Source organism: Balaenoptera musculus, chromosome 13 (assembly GCF_009873245.2).
Source record: "Balaenoptera musculus isolate JJ_BM4_2016_0621 chromosome 13, mBalMus1.pri.v3, whole genome shotgun sequence".
Lineage (NCBI taxonomy): Eukaryota > Metazoa > Chordata > Mammalia > Artiodactyla > Balaenopteridae > Balaenoptera > Balaenoptera musculus.
The window spans coordinates 19,611,723-19,631,150 of NC_045797.1; the positions used below are offsets into that span (position 1 = coordinate 19,611,723).

At 37.2% G+C, this 19,428-nt stretch overlaps 1 protein-coding gene across 1 annotated transcript in view; it reads right to left on the bottom strand.

Moving 5' to 3' along the window:
- Positions 1-19,428, bottom strand: part of CTNNA2 (catenin alpha 2) — a 1,049,409-nt gene that overhangs the window by 74,440 nt on the left and 955,541 nt on the right. The window contains 1 exon segment of the mRNA XM_036873992.1: positions 18,048-18,248. Within this exon segment, the coding sequence (XP_036729887.1) occupies positions 18,048-18,248 (201 nt within the window).

A 19,428-nucleotide genomic window follows, 5' to 3' on the forward strand; every position in this document is an offset into this window, starting at 1 on the left:
AGAGACCAATGAACTCAAAGGTAATTTGATTTTGTTCCATTTTCCCAGAACTTTGTTGATGTGCAAGAAGATACATATGAACATTTTAAAATGTGGGCACCTCTTTCCTTAAATAAGGACACCTACATACACACTGGAATTTTGTGGAAAGTAAACTTAGTGACTATTTAAAAAATGCTGCTGATTCACTGATGCTCGAAAATTATAATTCAATTTTTTCAGCTGTTATCTTGTAACAATCAATTCATATGGCAAAGGAAAGCCAAAAGCACAATTCTTTTTATTTACAAGGACAATAAAATAGAAACGTCATTCATCTATTTCCATTTCTGAATTTTCAGGCCTGATTCATCATTATACTCATTTTCAAAGTCTGTGGATACTTTAACATCCATTCTAATCCCTAGTGGGAGAAACTCTGCTAAATTACTTTACTCTCTAGGGTCAGAGTATTCAAGATAAAACATTCCTTAAAAAATGTATTTCTACTAGGAAAAGTCAAATGTTATTTAAAAAAAAAAGGAGAAGAGAGGAAAACAGAGTAACCACTCTTTCAATAGAAATTATCAAAACCAAAGCATGGCAAGGGGTGAATTTCCTTCTGTGAGTAAATTGCTATGAGTGGTTCTCTATACTACTTGAATTTTTCATTTGGGCCTTTAAACTGCTTTTATATGAAAGGAATTTGGAAGATATTGAGAATATTGCTGCAAATATGAATCAAATGAAAATATATTTCTAAAACCCACCGCATTAAACTAAGACCATTTCAGCTATACACTTGTGGTGGGAATAAAGTGTTTTACATTTCTAAATAATCTAGATAATTGAAACTGATCTCCTTAAGCATGAAAACATTTTGTATGTGTCATTTTCACGTATCTTTCTTAAGTGAAATTACAAATTCCTTTCCTTTCCTAAACTCAAAATTCTAAATAATATTAATTCCATTTGATATCTAAGCTGCCATAATGACCATCAACAATTTTACACATGTATATGATAGTATCTGTAGCACTTAGCTGCACAAATTTTTGTCCCTTTTTTATAACTGATAAATGACTGATACTCCTCCGTGTATGTAAGATAAATACTCTTACAAATCAATAAGGAAAAAATAGAAAAATAGACAAAAGTTTAGAAAAGGCAATTCACAGAAAGGAAATCCCATATTACTGATAAATAAAAAAGATGCTTGACTTCACTAATGAGTGGAAAAATTACAATGTAAATAATGGGATAGTTCATACCTGTTGGGGGATGAGCAAACAAATTAAAACTTAAAATATCTGTCTTATTGAGCATGTGGAAAAAAGGGAACCCTTCTACTATAGATGGAATGAAAAATGGGAACATATCATTTTGGAAAATGCTTTGTCAAAATCTAGTAAAATGATGCTTTCCAGAGCCAGTCAGTGAGTTGCGAAATTAGCTAGGGCATAGCCAAATGCTGACTTCTGAGGAGATACTGATTAGGAGACTGAGTACACTGGGGACACAGGAATGTCTTTGTGTATCTAGAGTTACAGTTGTTTTTTGTTAGGTTGAATATTTCAAGAGTTAATAATAACAAGAGTTACATTAAACCAGAGGATAATAGCTGCTGTAAGGGAGCTCTTTCAACTGACTCTAACCCAGACCTATTCTGAGTCTTCTAACTCAGGGGGGAACCACTGTGATCTGTGCACCCCAGGTTCACAGACTATACATATGGATGGGACAAAATGAACTTAAGGATGTAAATCAGGAAATAGCCAGTATATTAAATCGAGTAAGTCCTGACGTCTAAGTGTTTACTGGGAACAGAAAGCTAAAAAGATATGTCATTTGTGAGAAATTTTAAAATGCACAAGAATACTGTGCATAATTTAAACATATACTCATTTTTATTACACATGTTCTGAAAAGATGTATGTAACCTTAAGTTATAGTGGTTACCTTTGAGAGCAGAAGGAGAGGCATGGAATTAAGTAGAGGTCTTAAGGAGGCCTCAGGTGTATCTTATTTTTGAAATAAATAATAATGTGAATCAGATATTGCCAAATAATATTTGTTATACCTTGGGGTACAAGCTGAGTGTCAGTTATATGAGTCTCTGTTCCTTTTGTATTTTTGAATCTTTCCAAAGCCCAAATTTAAAGAGAGATCAACATATTACCCTGAAGGCTTTATTTCTCCTTATAGAATAAGGTTCTGAAAAAATAAAGTTCTAGCTCATGGCCCAAACATAATAGAATCCAATTTGATCCATAGTATTAAGTGAGGAAGACCCTCAGAAATGCTGACTGTGATCAAATGCTTAATATTCCACTAAGATCCACCAGCTGGAAAGCTGAGTCGAGTAGTCCCTATCTTCTAGACCCTCCGGGTGAAAACCTTTGATGAAGTCCAAAAGGGAAAGTGGGGTTGTGTTGCTTTGTTTTATTTGTTCAAGGTCACCCTGAGGAAGAGGTGGGAAAGAGGAAAATGCAGGAATTGACATGCTCTCTTTCTCCACCTGCCTCTAGCCCTGATTCTCTCAAGGGAGAGAGAAGAAAGCTAAACTCTAAAGGGACCATTCTCATAAGGGATGCTCTGGGGCCCAAAACATACCCAATACTGCTATGAAACCCCAAGTTTGGCAGAGGGCATTCTGTTTGCTCCAGCATGGAGTACAGAATCTCTCTTGGGAGATTTAGGAGGTACGGTTTTTGAAGGAAAAACAGTGTTGTGGATGTGGCATTGTCAGAAGAGGCAGAAAGAAGAGATTGAAACAGAAAATAGCATCAATTTTCCAAGGAGGAAAAATGGTAGAGGAAGTGGTGGGGAATCCTTACTTTTCAAATAGGGGCTCAAAGGGCAGTTTAGCATTAATATTCCAATGACCTTATTTTACTCCTCAAGCTGATAAAACCTAGAACTTGAACACATTCCATTTGATATTTATTTATTGTAACTGAGAAGACATCCATTTCTCTTACCACAAGTCAGTGTTTTTCTGGGTCTGACCCTTAAGAAAATTTTCTTCCATGCTCTGTTCCTAAGTGCATTCAATACTTATTTATTTAGGGCTTGGTCAACTGCTAAAACTCTTTAACCAACATACCTTCACTCTCCACATTGGTGCTCTCTTTCCTGTTTTAGTTTTATCCTCTCTGGTTTTTAAAGTGATAAGATAGAAAAACAAAAGTTTATAGAACAATGATCCATCCTGACAGAACCTAAGATGTTAGTTTAATTATGAATTCTTCCAACACTTTAATGGGGTTTGAAAAATGAAATACCTCCAAAGTAATACTGAGATAGAAACAGTCTCAAAGTACTTCAAATATGATGCTGATTCTACTTCCCACTAATTAGGACAAAACACAGCATTGCCTTTGTGATTCACACATTGTATATTAACAGAATTTCTGATATAGGATTATATAAATAGAAGCTTCTTTCTGCTTTCCGAATTACATCCAAAAATGTAGACACCACTATACTGTTATTTATCAGAAATCCTGGATTGCTCTTAATAGCTTATGTCCTGAAGGGGTGATCAAAGTTGGAAATAAACTTTTAAATTCTCTCTGTACTTTTGTATGCAGCGTGCACACTAGGCCACAGAATGATGATATTCCAGGAGTAATGAAATCAGAGTTAAGTATGCATATAAAAATCAAGGTCACCTGTTCTAGTGTTGATCAAGATCCTAAAACAGAGGTGAGGAAGATCTGCACTGAATCCTCCTGAGAGACTTCAGAGGTGAAATTTTAGAGCACAGGGTGAATCAGTAAAATGAACAAAACATTGTGCTAAAGATGCAAATAGGACTGCCGACAACCATAAGAACCGAATCCAAGGTTAAATAGAGGCAGTAGAAGTGACTAGCCAACCAACTCCATTGCCTCTGAGTAACCACCTAAAAGGTCCATGCCCTGCTGTAAATGTTCCAATGACTTCTTTTAATATAGAGAGGACTATAAAATCTCTTTATCAAGATATAAACACAAACATCTGACACCTGACTATAATTCCTATCTGTCTCTGTCTCCCCACTTATTCCTACATATATTCAAATGTTCCAATTAGACTGAATTACTTCTATGTCTTCAAATATGACAGAGACACACCATGTCATACCATGTCCATGATCAATTTATTCTCTCCTACTAAAATGTACTTCTTTCTTTGCCCCTGGTGAATATCTCCTCAATCTTCAACAACCAGTTTAGAATTGACTGCCATTGTGAAGCCTTCCTTAATCCCAAGACACTCCAAAGTTGGCCATTCTCTACAATTTTATAGCATCTTAATTATGCCTGCACTATTATAGTACTTAGTACACTGTATGAGGATTGTTTGCCATTTCTGTATGTCAGCTGTTTCCCACAGGAGTCACTTTTAGGCAGAGACCATCTCTTCTTCATTCATTGTATCTTAAGCCCTTATTATGCTTCTGGCACAGCTATATCCAGCTGGGAGAAGGATGGGAAGTGAAAGAATGGGATGTAAGAAGGAAATAATTTGTCACCGAGTATTTCAGGGAGAAAATGAGAAGTTTCACATTCCACATACTAAGTCGCTCTCTTTCTGCCCATCATTTCATATTAGTTCAGTAATTTTATTAAAGAGTTTCATGAGTCATTAACCAAGTTATTAGTGGGCATTCTAGGTTTGGTCTCGAGAGACCTTTCAAAAATCTGAGCTCAGAATCCTTTCAGGACCATTTGAGTAGAAGCTTCACCACTGAGCATGGAGAAAAATTCATTATTGTATCCTTGACTAGTTGACCAAAACCAAACTAGCATATCTGCATGCATAGGGGTCATCCAACTGTGGCGGTGCAGTCAACCAACATGCTTTCTTGAGTGTGTTCCTTACACAAATTTTATTACTGAGGATAAAAAAGAAAAAATAGACAAGGTCTCTGTTCTAGAGAAAGAACCAGTCTAATAAGTGTTAATATAAAACAGAAAAATAAGAATGAGAACATTTGAAAATAATCTATAAAGAGAATAAAATATTAGGACCGGGAGAGAATTGTGGCCAATTCCAGTACAAGAATCAGTATAACCACACCCTCTCCATTACAAATAGTTATGATGCTTCCATTTTAACAGTTGAAGTTAGGCAGAGAATTAGGTGTTAATCAGAGTAACTGGAGCCAGAAAGTATTAATTTGGGGAGACTCTGTGGGGGCAACTCTAGTATCCCCCTACATCAGGAAAATACTACTTGATGACGTTTCTGTAGGTAATGGATCCTTTCCTATAAATGGTTTCTATCAGACATTTCTAACGAATTTTATTCAAACAGCCCCCAATTAGATGTCAGGTTAAGAGGAGGAGAAAATATAAAGGAGAGAATTATGTAAACCATCATTCAGGCCTGAATTTGGCCAGAAGAAAGTCTGACTGGCATTTACAAGACTCTGTGTGTACCTTGATAGTTCAGCACATCCATGAAGCATCATCAGTTAGAAAGGAGCCTGTTTGAGTCTGAAGCTCCAAGTCTTACTAGTGTAGAAGTAGGAACTAACACAAACTGAAGCTGTAACACATTTGTTGCTTTGGTAACACTTAAAAATGATGGAGGACAAACCATAGCCACTGGTCATTGTTTCATATGGATTCAGTAACTTTAGTAAAGAACTTCATGACCTATAATTAAGCCATTAGAGGATGTTCTAGGGTCCCCTCATCCCAAACAGGGACCTTTCAAAATCTTGAGCTCAGAATTCTTTTTAGGGCTGCTTATGTTTCTACCTATTGGACAAGAAATAATCAAGTGGATCTATAAGTCTACCTCATGAACAAAGGCTATTTCATTACTGTATGTAATTTATAGACTCATGCACTCCCTGTAGATGTAGAGGCTTTCCTACAAGTACAAGAGTGGCCATAATCTTGTTGAAACACTTGACTAGCATTTCCTGCATTATCCAGACCTTTACTTCTTGATTTTGCACACTTGCTCTAATACTGGTTATGATTTTCATCACCACTCAGCTTCTTCTGAGATTAAAGTTTGAATCTCTGATACTAAGTCAAATGAAATGTTCCCTAGTAATGTCATTAGATTCTTTCTTCCATTTGACATGTACACTGTTACCTTTGAATTATGTACTAGCTTTGTCTTGTTTCTCTGTACAATTTCTCAAATCTGTCCCTCTCTGTCCCAACTCTCCTCTCCAATCACCTTGTGCCAATCTTGGCTTTTTTTTCCTCACTATCTAGCTCTGTTATTATCCTCTCCTGTCCTGGCCAGATACTGCATAGCTCTGTCTAGACACAATGAAAGGCACTGCACGAGGAAGTAGGTACATTACGGCAGAAGTTAAACATGTCCCTATTAAATCCATGTTGTGGGATCTATTCATATGTCTTAATATTCTATCTTAATTATGCTAGTCATCACCCTTATTGTTTGTCCCATCTTTATGCATTTGCAAATATGTATGTGTGGTAGTCAGCTTCTGAGATGGGCCATTCTTTCCTGGTATTCATGCCATTGTATGATCCTGTCATCTTGAATGTGGGCTGGAACTAATGACTTGCTTCTAACCAATAGAATATAGAAACGGGGATAAGGTGTTATGTTGGTAATTAGGTTACAGAAAGGTACTGGCTTCCCATCTTGCTTGCCTTTTCTTGCTCTCTCACTTGCTCACCCTGATGGAAGCCAGTTGGTCTATGGAAAAGCCTCCATGGCAAGTAATGGAGAGAAGCCTCTGGTGAACAGCCAATAAAGAATTGAGGCCTTATGTCCAATAAGAAATGAGCAACTGAGGCCTTTCAACAACAACGTGAGTCAGCTTGGAAGTAGGTCTTTCACCAATTGACCCTTAAGATGACTGCAGCCCTGGCCCATACCTTGATTGCATCCTTGTGAGAGATCTTGAGGCAACGCCACCCAACTAAGCTGTGCCGGTCTCCTGACCCACAGAAACTATGAGATAGTAAATGTTTGTAATGTTAATCCATTAAGCTTTGGTGTGATTTGTTACACAGAAATAGCTAACTAATAGAATATGCTATGTCAGAAGTAGAAATAACAGTAAAAAAGGTCAGAAGGTCATATTAAAATTTCTGTTCATTCATTTGTAGCAGCTATGTTGGTCTAGGTTTCTGGTATATTTATTGCACTCAGGCAGAAGCTTAATTGAATCTTGATATTTGATTATATTTATTTACAAGTTAACCAGTTTGAGCCTCAGTTTACACAAGTGTAAAACAGCTGGCCTTCTGGTTTTACATAAGGTTTAAAAATAATACATTCTACAAATTTTATATACAATTTTAAATATAAACATAGGTTGTACTTAGTCACTGGGGATAAAGTGGCAAATAAAATAAATATGGTCTTGCCTTCAAGGGACTAAAAAGTGGGATGTATGTAAGATGCTTCTCATTGTGCCAAGCACACAAGATTCACAGTAAATGTTTCTTGTAATTGTCGTCTATACACCATGACCCTTTGTATCTACCCATCCACACCCCCTTTATCTTTGTTTACAGCAGGCAAAATCATCCTGTCTCTTTTGGATGGAGCTTGGAAGTACAACTACGTGCATGATTCATCACCAAAAAGTGGGCCTTGTGGGAGTGAATTAAACTGAAAATAGCATACAAATTAGTGTTGAAATCTCTGAAAATTGGGAAGTTGGTACAATTTATCTGAAAACTGAATTTCCCTGCTTTTATGCCCTTCTCTCTCCTTGGCAGGACTACATCATCCTTCTGATGGTTTTGCATTTTTAATAATGAATTTCCTATGAAATCTGCCCTCAGGACAAGATTTTATAAACTCACTGTTAGAATTTTCATTTTATCTTCATTGCCAAGAAAGCCAGTGTTAAACACTGTATTACAGTATGACCTCACCAGATCCATGAAGAAAGGAAATCTTTGAAAGTTAGAGACTACCAAAAAGCTCATAACTGGAAAAAAAAAAAAAATCAAACCCAGCTTCCCTACCTCAAATTACACACTATTTCTAAAAAACCTCTCAGCTTAACCTAATATTCTTGTGAAAGTGTTTTCCTTCTACCTCAAATGCATACTACTATTTTATATTAGCTGATTGATTGGATGTGAATCTTGAGTAAAGTATTCCCAAATGTTTTTTAAATGTGGAGGAGGGAGTATGGAAATAATATTTAAACTCTCTAAATTGAAATCATTCTCTGTCTAGGCCAGTGGTATACTAGCTTTCACTGTGCTTTCTGTTGATAACTCTTAATCAAGTTAGAAGATATTGAGCTCTGGAAGCTAGGAGCCAGGACAAAAGGAGCCCAGCTTAATCTGCTCCCTATTCCCTGGTGACTATTTGTCAGCTGTTTTTACCTCTCCAGACAACCATCAGCATCCTCCTGGCTAGTCCTAATTCTTCCATGCTGTGTATATTCTTGGAGTTTCTTTCGTCAGAGTCAGTCATCTGTTCCCTCTGTGGGAGTTCCTAAAGGCTGCCATTTTCATAAACTCATGTTTGGAAAATTATAATGTACATTTCAAACATCAAAATCAAACTCAAGCTCCAGAAGGCCATACATAACCCATGAGTTGAATTGTTTGATGAAAGATGAAAAAGGACTGCTTAGAAGAAGGAAAAAAAAATCTTCTAAATTCTGTCCACGATAACTACCCTAAGAGAATCAGGCAGCATGCATCTGCTTTTGTCTAGACACAAATTCCTTTCCCCAGGGAAAGAAAATGCTTGCTTGGAAAGTTCTTACATTTTAAAATCAGCATTTCAAAAATAATCACAAATCGTTTATAAGTTAAGAGGAAAGGATGGCACATTTCATTCTGAAACTTAAGGAATGAGTAAAGAATTGAACATGATATCTTATTTAGCTTACAGTGTTTGTAGAAACCTAGCTTGATAAATAGTTAATTTTGGCATCAGTGAGATTTTAAATTTTAAGATGTAATAAAATAATTGCTAGGAATCTATTGCTCTTAGTTTAAAAGATTCTGATCTTGATCATTAAGCGTGTAATTTTTAGAAAGGGAAAAACCCCTAAAATAAGGTATTATTCTATGTCAGTTATGTTTTTTATTTATATTAATAAACATTTTTGAGCTTCAACTTTCATCAAGGCTGGAGGAAATGAAGAGGTAGTCTCAGATCTCAAGGGGTTAAAATTAAATTAGGAAGCAACACACACACACACACACACACTCCTGGATAGAAAATAGAAGGGGGACAGAGAACAGAGAGGTACCTTAAGACAGAAAAATGGGCAAACACAGAGTTCGCAACACCTAGTAGGAGCTTAATGAGTGACAGTGAGTAATGGGGCACAGAGGAGTGGGATTGGCTGGTATGGTTACAGAAGACTTCGCTTCTTCTCTAGGAAGAAATCAGCTAGTGTTAGAGAACAGGTAAAATATAGAAAGGCAAACCAAGTGGGGAGGTAATTTTCTGGTGAGTTTGATAGGAATATCCAGAATCTTTCTGGTTCTTATGTCCATATGTTATCCCAACTACAAGCATAGTTTCTTATTTTTCCTAATCAAACTATTTCTGGAATATTCTATGATGTTCCCATTCAAGTGATTGTTGACATATTCTTCCTTTCTTTGATTCCAACACCTATTGCTGGCGTGGTAGGGATTCTGGGTAAAAGGAACTTACTGCTGCCTCACTTGTGCCCAGTTAATACACCCTGGCCACCAATTCCTGTGGACCCCAGCACTGGCCCTTCTGCCATTCCGTGGCCACTACCATGGATGCTGATCCCTCATATCCTTGAAGTGACAAAGAAGTATCATGTTTGCAGTCCCCAGGATTCTGAGTCTATGATGTGACTCACACAGAACTGGAAATTCATGTCTTCCTTTTAGTTTTACTTTGAAAATTGGGCACTAGAAAAGTGTTGTTTCTTCCACTATGTTGCTCCATAAATGTGTAATTGTGAGCCTTCCTATATCCATCCTATCCCACCTCCACTTCCATGTTAGAAGTTTATTATCAGGCTAAAATTTTTTCTCTTGGGACTTCTCTGGTGGTCCAGTGGTAAAGACTCCGCCTTCCAATGCAGGGGACATGGGTTCGATCCCTGGTCGGGGAACTAAGATCCCACATGCCGCGGGGCAACTAAGCTCACACGTCACAACTACTCAGCTTGCGCATCTCAGTGAGAGATCCTGCGTGCCTCAACGAAGATCCCGCATGCCACAGCTAAGACCCGAGGCAGCCAAAAAATAAAAAATAAAATAAAATAAAATGATGAAAATAAATAAAGTAAATAAATATCTTTTTAGAAAAGTGTTTCTCTTATTTTCTCAAGTTGTATTCTTCTCAGGTGGTTCTTCAGCCCCTCACGCTGAGAGAGCTGGTCATGTGTGAATTCTAGCAGAACATATTACTTACAAACAAGCCAGTATAGAGAAGATATTTTCATATTTCTGCATGGCCAGGACTTTCTGAGCAAAAAATGGTAACCTGGTTCAAGGTATGACTCAATAGCAGTCTTAAGATGGTGAAATGATCTGGAAAGAGATTTACGGGTTTATCTCCCCAGAGATATGTGTTTACATTTCAAAAGGGAATAAAACCAGGAGCCATTCATTTATATTCGAAAGGGTTGTAACAACCTGGGGACCTTTCCTGGAGAGAGTTTATTAACATTAAAGAGTGAAGGTTTTTCTCTCCCTCTCAGGAGGGGAGGGAGACAGCTGAGCACCAATTGCTATATAAACTCTCAGATTCATAATTTCATAATTTCGTGGAGGTAGTATGGACCTCCTTCGTGTGGGCAGACTTTATCTGACCTTATCATAGTGCCTTGAGAGGTAGAATGAGGTATAGGGAACTGGCAACGTTATTGTTACTAAGAAAGAAGTTTGCTCTCTGAGCAAGAAACCTTGCATTTGCATTCAGGATAAAACAAATAAATACCGATATTAAAAACCATCAGCCAAATCTGTACAATACTTCAAGTATGTAGGTTTCAGACATATGGAAGAGGCTTTGAGACAAACTACATGTTGCCTGTTTAAGGGCTATTGAGTGAATGAAATTTCCTTCTCGTTCCTCCTACACTTCTGACTTCCCACCTCCAAGACTAGCACAACCACCACTTAGTAAGACATCTCCTCCATATTGTAATCATTTTGACCTTTCAGGGAGAAATAAAATGCTTTACACCAATAGTAAGGGTTATATTAAAATGTATTTAAAATATATTAGGAAGTCTAGGCTGAACTGAATCTCAGTCATTACATCTTCTGTGGAAATTCATTACTTTCATAATTTAACTTCAAGGTCAGTCACGGAGAAGTGACAGACTGTAATAGTCCTTCCTATCTCTAATATCTAATATTTCTGTCTTCCTAATAATCTGTCCTTACCGCCTTCTTCTGATATTGATCTTACTTCTGTCCATACCCCTTGCCTCTGGTCACGGGGATAGGCAGGTCACCCAGACATGTCCAATGGTAAAACTTGATCCCGCTAGCAACAGAAATCAGTCCAAGTGAAATAAGCATACCCCCAAGTGGCCAAGAAGATTGCTCTTCTTTGACGTGTAGAAAGTAGGAGGAAAACAAGCATCTCTACTTATCCTGGAATCTTGAGCTATAAGCCTAAGGCTGCTGCTAGTGGACATACTCTCTACTGAAAAAGAAGGTCATATATTAATTTTTTTGTATTCATTTAATCAATGCATACATATTAAAGGCTAATGATGTGATAATACTTGTCTAGGCCCTAGGCACGTACAGGAACACCTGCCTCTAGGAAGTGACAATCTATCTGTGGACCATTGACACTGAAGAGGATGTACTAAATGTCAACAGACTCATAGAAATAGATCCCTGTTGTCTCTAGCTGAGACTTGAGTCAGATCTTAAAGGATAAGTTCAATACACAGATGTAGAGGAGGAGGAGAAAATGGGGAAGATGACAGGAAGGAGAGTGGGAACAGCATGGATGTGTTTTAACTGGAAAATAATAAATACACATGTCCGGATGGAGAAGAGGGTTTATACAGAGGATTCATGGGCAGTGATTGTCCATGTTGAGTGCAGTCATGAGGAAGCCAAGAAACGTGAAGCATTTATCCCAAAATCAAAAATATTGACCATACTTGGATGATGAAACATCAGGCAATACATGAGAAGCTTGAGGCTCAGGGGCATTAACTAATTTGTGTAAGGTCACATTTAGAAGTCAAGGAATTGAGTTCTTCTGATTCCTTACCTGGATTTCATCTATACATTGTACTGACACAATGGTACCCCTCATTATCATTTCTAGTTTGGGTGCTTTCTATTTGTTCCTCTTACTGGGCAAAATACATAGGAATGCTGTAAAAAAAACCTCTTTTATGAAAATTTTACATAACAGAAACATAAAATTACAAATTATACCGTCTCTACTAAGTGAAAGAAGTCAATCTGAAAAGGCTGCATACTATTTGATTCCAACTATATGACTTTCTAGAAATGGCAAAACCATGGAGACAGTGAAAAGATCAGTGGTTACCAGGGGATTGGGAGGGGGAGAGGGATGAATAGATGGAGTACAGTGAATTTTTAGGACAGTGAAAAATACACTGTATGAAACCATAATGATGGATACATGTCATTATACATTAGTCCAAATATAATAGAGTATACAACACCAAGAGTGAACCAAAATGTAAACTATGAACTTTGCGTGATTATGATGTGTCTGTGTAGGTTCATTAATGGTAACAAATGTACCACTTTGGTAGGGGACGTAGATAATGGGGGACACCATGCATGTGCAGAATCAAGGGAATTGATTCAGAATCATGGGAAATCTTAGTAACCTCCCCTCAATTTTGCTGTGAACATTTAACTGTTCTTTAAAAAAAAAGTCTTGAAAAAATTTATACCATCTGTTTGGCCCACGTGTTTTCCAAAATAATGGAATTTTCATTTTCATTTACAAAGTGCTTAATAACAGAATCCTCATTAAAAAGACTTTATTTTTTTCTATTCTTTTTCGGTTCCCTCTGAAGAAAGAACTGCCGGCATCTCAAAGATCTCTCAACCTGGTGATGTTGACATTGCCACAAATTTGCATCAGCCATCAAATTTACAAAAATGGCATTTCAATGTAATCTGTTCTGTGAAGAATGAGCTACTTTAAACATAATATTATTGAATGTACTTTCAGGGCCCTCAACTTTCCACAGCAATCTGACTTTGCAAATGAGATCTCTGAAAATGGGTCTCGTTGGGTGCACTCGCTACCAAGCTATTGGCAATTTGCTATAATTCAGGTTTTATTGAAGAGCTTATCAAATATGTAAGTATTTAATGAGTCTGATGTACATCAAGTTTATTGTGCTTTCATCTGCCTAGATTCGTTTTATAAAAAAATAAATAGGTAAATTTTTATGTAATGTTGCCCTAGAATTTTAACATACTAATAATCCACAAAATTATGTTTTCAAATTAACTCAGCATTCATATCAAGACAAAAAGCACTCTTCAAAAAAATTTACTTACTCTTTACTAAGTAAAGTAATTTATGGAAAATTAACTACAGACTGTTTCATCACTCTTTGGATCTCTCTCAATTTCTAGCCTCTCAGTGAATGTAAAGAGGGAGTTCTCTCTACGGAGACCCACCCCTGCATCATTTGCATGTTTAAACAGAGGTTGGCCTGTATTTGAAAACCCCATTAGCAGCAAAGTCTGGTCTAGTCAAGACTTTTTGAGCATTCTGCCCCTTTTTTTTCATGCTTGGTAATAGACTCTCACTCCACTCCCTTCACCGTACCCTATGGCCATCATGCAGAGGCTCCATTTAGTCTTGTTTAAAGTTGCTCTTATTTTGGAATATTATTTCTCTTGTGGCAGCTATTTTCCATGGGGGTTATTCTGTCCACCCAAGAACATCTAGCAATGTCTAGAGACAATTTTGATTGTCACAACTTGAAGTGGGAAAGGGAAGAGGTCCTATAAGCATCTAGTGGGGTAAGTTCAGGGATGCTGTTGAACACCCTTAATGCACAGGACAGATGCCTCCACCCCAAGAAAGAATTACCAAGACTCACATGTCAATAATACAGAGGTTGAGAACTTCTGCCTTAGGGTCTTTAACAACTCAGATATAAAGCTGGGCAGAACCTGGTAGGTTGGTGGCAAGGCAAAAGAAAACATGATGCTTTGTCTTCCATGTCCTGGACTCTTCCTTTTTTTTTTTCCTTCTTCTTGTCACCTTCCACTCCTTGCCTACTGCTCCATGTTCTCTCCTCAAAATAAAATGTATTCTCAGGACAAAGTTTGATAAACTTGCATAAAAATGTGACCAATTCAACGTTTCACTAAGATTTTTTTAAAAATCAAGAGCAAAATGTTAGCCCAAAGGTAGAAATTTGGGTATTAGTGATCTGTACATGAGTTTTTATTTGAAGGACGTAGCCCTCCTTAGCATAGCCAGACACTGACAAGGGAACTAATCCATTTTATAAAATCTATATAACCTACAAAACTCTGCATAACCATAATCACAGAACTGATCTTATGTTCTTCCTCAAACTCCATGTGTGTAGTACATCACCCAACAATTCTAGTTAGCAACCAGTGAATTTTAACAGCTAAAGCTTTTTTTTTTTAGTTTGTTTCTTATAGAGAAATTTCTTTTTTTTTTTTAAACATCTTTATTGGAGTATAATTGCTTTACAATGGTGTGTTAGTTTCTGCTTTATAACAAAGTGAATCAGTTATACGTATACATATGTTTCCATATCTCTTCCCTCTTGTGTCTCCCTCCCTCCCACCCTCCCTATCCCACCCCTCTAGGTGGTCACAAAGCACTGAGCTGGTCTCCCTGTGCTATGAATTCTTATTGAGAAATGCTAGGTATTAAGTCACCATATAGATCACACATTTTAAACCTCATGTTCCACATGTTCAGATGACCAGTGGGATTGTGACAGCACCATCCCTTCTTTTAAGCCCTGCAGGCTTCAGAGCAGAGGCATTCTCCCTCCATGAGGAATCTGTGTGTATGTCAATTGTTCTACTCACAGCTAAAGTTTTTGCTTTCATTTCTTTGATAACCTCTCTACTTACCCATAAAGAAACTATATTGTTCCTGTTTAGGAAAGAGAAGAATCATTGGGGACAGAAGCAAAATAATTTATATACCTTGTATATTTTAGTTCTTAGCCCACTAATATCTACTTTTCCTTGACATGTATTTCATTTTCTACTAGTTATTTATAAACTGTTTATTTCACTCTCTTCTACCTGGCTTCTTTCCTAGTGATCTTCAATAGATGCTGAAAAATAGAAAGAATCTAAATGTCTTGCTTATCTTTTCTGTTCAATTATGAATTGGATGTGGACATCAGAATCAGGAAGGTACCTTTAGTTAAGTACCCCAAGTATTCAATCACTGCAAGGAAGGGTTGAGATGAGAATTTTTAAAGATCTGAAAATTGACAAATAAGAGCAAAATCTTCATTAGCAACAACAATCCAGGATGGATTGCTCTGTTTCATTGATTTTTTTTTTTCAGTTAAAAAAACTTCAACTAGAATATCATTTATATTTCAAGACTTTGGGTGAAAATTATGTTAAAATATTTCCATCAACTAGGCACACTGCCCTTGCCTTTATGTCGATTTTGACCCAATGGGCACCACTCCTTCTATTTATTAAAGCACCCCAAGGCTCAATAAGAAAGAAATCTAAAATGTCTCTTGAACAATGCTGAAGTCTTTGTGTGCACAAAGTCACCTATAAGTTGGCAATATGCTCTGCATGTCATCTGTGGCAGTAATCATTCCAACCAGTCATGAGTTGAAACTTCTGTCTCCATGTCCTCCACCCTTCTCTGACACTCTTCACTCAGTGTCAGATCCAAGGAAATGCTGCTATGTGCCAGATATATCACAGGAAGCTGAGACTTTGTAACAAAATCGAGGTAATGGGCCAGTAACTGAGAGCTCCAAAAATGTGACAGGGTTTCCTTAAGGGTGAAAAAAATGTCCTTAAATTGGAGAGTAAAATAACTGTTTCTAATTACTCCAAATGAGAAAAGAAATACTGTATGGCTTGCATTGTGTTGCTCTATTGAATGCAAAGGACAAGCCTATTTAAAAAAAAAAAAAAAAATACTGCTGAATTTCAGCTAATTAAAATGTGGATATATCATATTTTTTTAACATCTTTATTGGAGTATGATTGCTTTACAGTGGTGTGTTAGTTTCTGCTTTATAACAAAGTGAATCAGCTATACGTATACATATATCCCCATATCTCCTCCCTCTTGTGTCTCCCTCCCACCCTCCCTATCCCACCCCTCTAGGTGATCACAAAGCACTGAGCTGATCTCCCTGTGCTATGCAGCTGCTTCCCACTAGCTATCTATTTTACATTTGGTAGTGTATGTCCGTGCCACTCTCTCACTTTGTCCCAGCTTACCCTTCCCCCTCCCTGTGTCCTCAAGTCTATTCTCTTCGTTTGTGTCTTTATTCCTGTCCTGCATCTCCATTCACCAAAACTTTTTTTTTTTTTTTTAGATTCCATATATATGTGTTAGCATACAGTATTTTTTTTTCTATTTCTGATTTATTTCACTCCGTATGAGAGACTCTAGGCCTATACACCTCAGTACAAATAACTCAATTTCGTTTCCTTTTTATGGTTGAGTAATATTCCATTGCATACATGTGCCACATCTTCTTTATCCATTCAGCTGTCGATGGATGCTTAGATTGCTTCCATGTCCTGGCTATTGTAAATAGAGCTGCAATGAACATTGTGGTACATGACTCTTTGAATTATGGATATATCGTATTATTATTGCTATTATTTCTAATTCTAAGTCTGTGAAGATTCTCAAGAGAAACAATCCCTAGATGTGCTCTTTATTATGTGATATTACACTAGTCCTTTTCTGCTTATATTTCAGAGAGCAACCAATGTCTGTTTATCTGTTGTTTTTCCTTGTTATTCTAGACTAACAAATAGCTACAGAAGTCTTTGTAAATAACCTTTTCCCTATAGAAGGAAACATGTTTCTACTAACATGTCTTATTATGTAGAACTTGGAACACTGCTGTATCTGACCTTTCAGAGATATGTCTATTTTTAAAAGCCTAGTGGGTTCCAAATTCCATATATAGACCCATGAAAACTCCCACTATGCTGAGGTAAGTTTCTTCTGTGCATACAGAGGACCTGATTCATTACCCATTCATAACTCCATCTAATATAGAGTTAATTCTATTTGTCTTCTCTCCATCCCTGGACTTTCTCTCTACTCTCATTCCCCCATATATACAAATACACAAGGCATGAGGGACTTCAGAAAGGGTCTGAAGCCAAGAGACACCAGTCAAGAGAAAAAACTACTAAAAATAGGCTACTCTTTGACACAACTGTCCAAAGTTATGGGTTGTTGTGCTAACTCAGTAGAAATAAGTCTTTTTTCCATCTCAGTGTACCAGAGAGCTATGACAGGCTCCCATAAGTAACTGTGTCTCACCACGACCGTGATTCCCCAGTGGGCAACCGCATGCCCCTGGAAGAGGGCATGCAAGCCTTTGCTAGAGGAGCAGGGCATATATTAAAGTCTAACCCTTTTTCAGCAACCACTACCTCCTTTGATTACTTCATGTCCATGTACTACCTAAAGCCTTTATACTTCTCCCTGGCTGTCCATGGTCCTTTCTTATCTTTGCAAGAAATAGACAGGGAAATGTTTTTCAAGTTCAAGATTCCAAGTTCCAGTCACATATTCACTATTTTCTAGACTCGTGACCTTTTTCCAGTCTCTTAACTGATTCAAAACTCCATTTTCACATTCATAATAGGAGATAATAAAAATCTGCCTACTTCATAAGTTCCTTGTGAGAATCAAATGCTTATATATAAAAACTGTAGAGTAGTATACACCCTAAAACAATAAATTATTATTCTGCTAAAGTATTCCAATTCAAACTCAAGAAATAAAGAGCACCTTTTTTATGATCATGTGTAATTTAGAAGCAGAAAGACCTATGGGAAACAAAGAAACAGATTGATTCAGGTATGGAAATTAATCATGGTGCTGACATTTTGGTCAAACCTAATATCCATGGTTACCTGTCTCAGAGAGCAATTTTGTAGCTTCCAGCACCTTCTCAGTATAAACTCCAGCTTCATAGTTCTCCATCTCAGCATTGATGATGTGTATGACTCGAGCTGCCCGGCCCCTGATAGCCCCTGCAGTCCGGTCCAGAGTGTCCACATCCCCCTCTTGAAGGGCTATCACACACTTATTCACATCCTCCAAGATATGATTTTCTGTGGAGAGGACACATACACATTTATATGATTTTATACCACTGATACACTTAAAAACCTATTGAAGATAGATTCATTAGCTCACAAGCCATCACCTTGTACATCTCAATACATGCCTAATAACATTGAAATTATATTTAAAGAACATAGTTTATAATTACAATAGTGGTTCTCAAACTTGAACATCAACTGGAGGATTTGTAGCATCATAGAGACTGTTGGGTGACTCTCTCAGGGTTTCTGATTCACTAGGTCTGGGGTTGGGCCCAAGAAATTGCATTTCTACCAAGTTCCCAGGTGACGGTAATGCTGCTGGTTTGGGGACCACACTTTGAGAACCACCAACTTTAAAAATATCTCTTTCTTTGTTTCAGTGTTTAAGATTTATTGGGTGAAAAAGTCTTTTAAGAGTTGTAGTGGCAGCGAACAAGAAGTCACCAAGCAGCAACGTTTCTAGACATGTCCAGAGTTGCACTTTGGGTTGGATCATGTTCTTATTGAGGGAACATTTAAGGGAGACTTTAAAATGAACAAATATCTCCCCATCAGTCTTCCAATGTTGTGTCATGCATAAGGTATATGCAATGGAAACTGGTCAGGTGAAGAGGATCACAGAGTTCCCCACAATTGAAATACAATCCAGTCTGCAGCTGGTTCCCTCAGATTGGAGTCAAGGTCAGGGATCACTCTCCATCATTGTCCAAAGCAGAATCCAAGCAGGCAGGATGACAGGCTTTTCTCTCTACCAGCCTAGAGGAAACACACAATCTGGTCCCTTACAGTTTTGCAAGTGTGCAATTTTGTATTTTCCATGTCCAATGTGAGATCTGTTATTATGTCCCTTGAACATTCTTTAGAAACAGAATTCTAAGGAAATGTTCAAAAAGTTTAGTACTCTGAGGAAAAAAAAAAGAACTTAAGCTGAAAATATACATATACACACACAACAGAATAATAGAACAAGATTGGAAGTAGTCTTAAGTAATCTGGTAACCCTTAAGAAAGAATAACTATTCAATGAATAGTTAATAAAGGACTAAATTGAATGATTACCTCTTTAAGAAGTTTCTAGAGCTAGTTCTGATTTATAAATTCCTAAAGAAGCAGAGATGGGAGGGTACTCAGCAAATCCCAATCTCTCCCATGGATCTCTTCTTCTTTCATTAAACAAATCACTCAG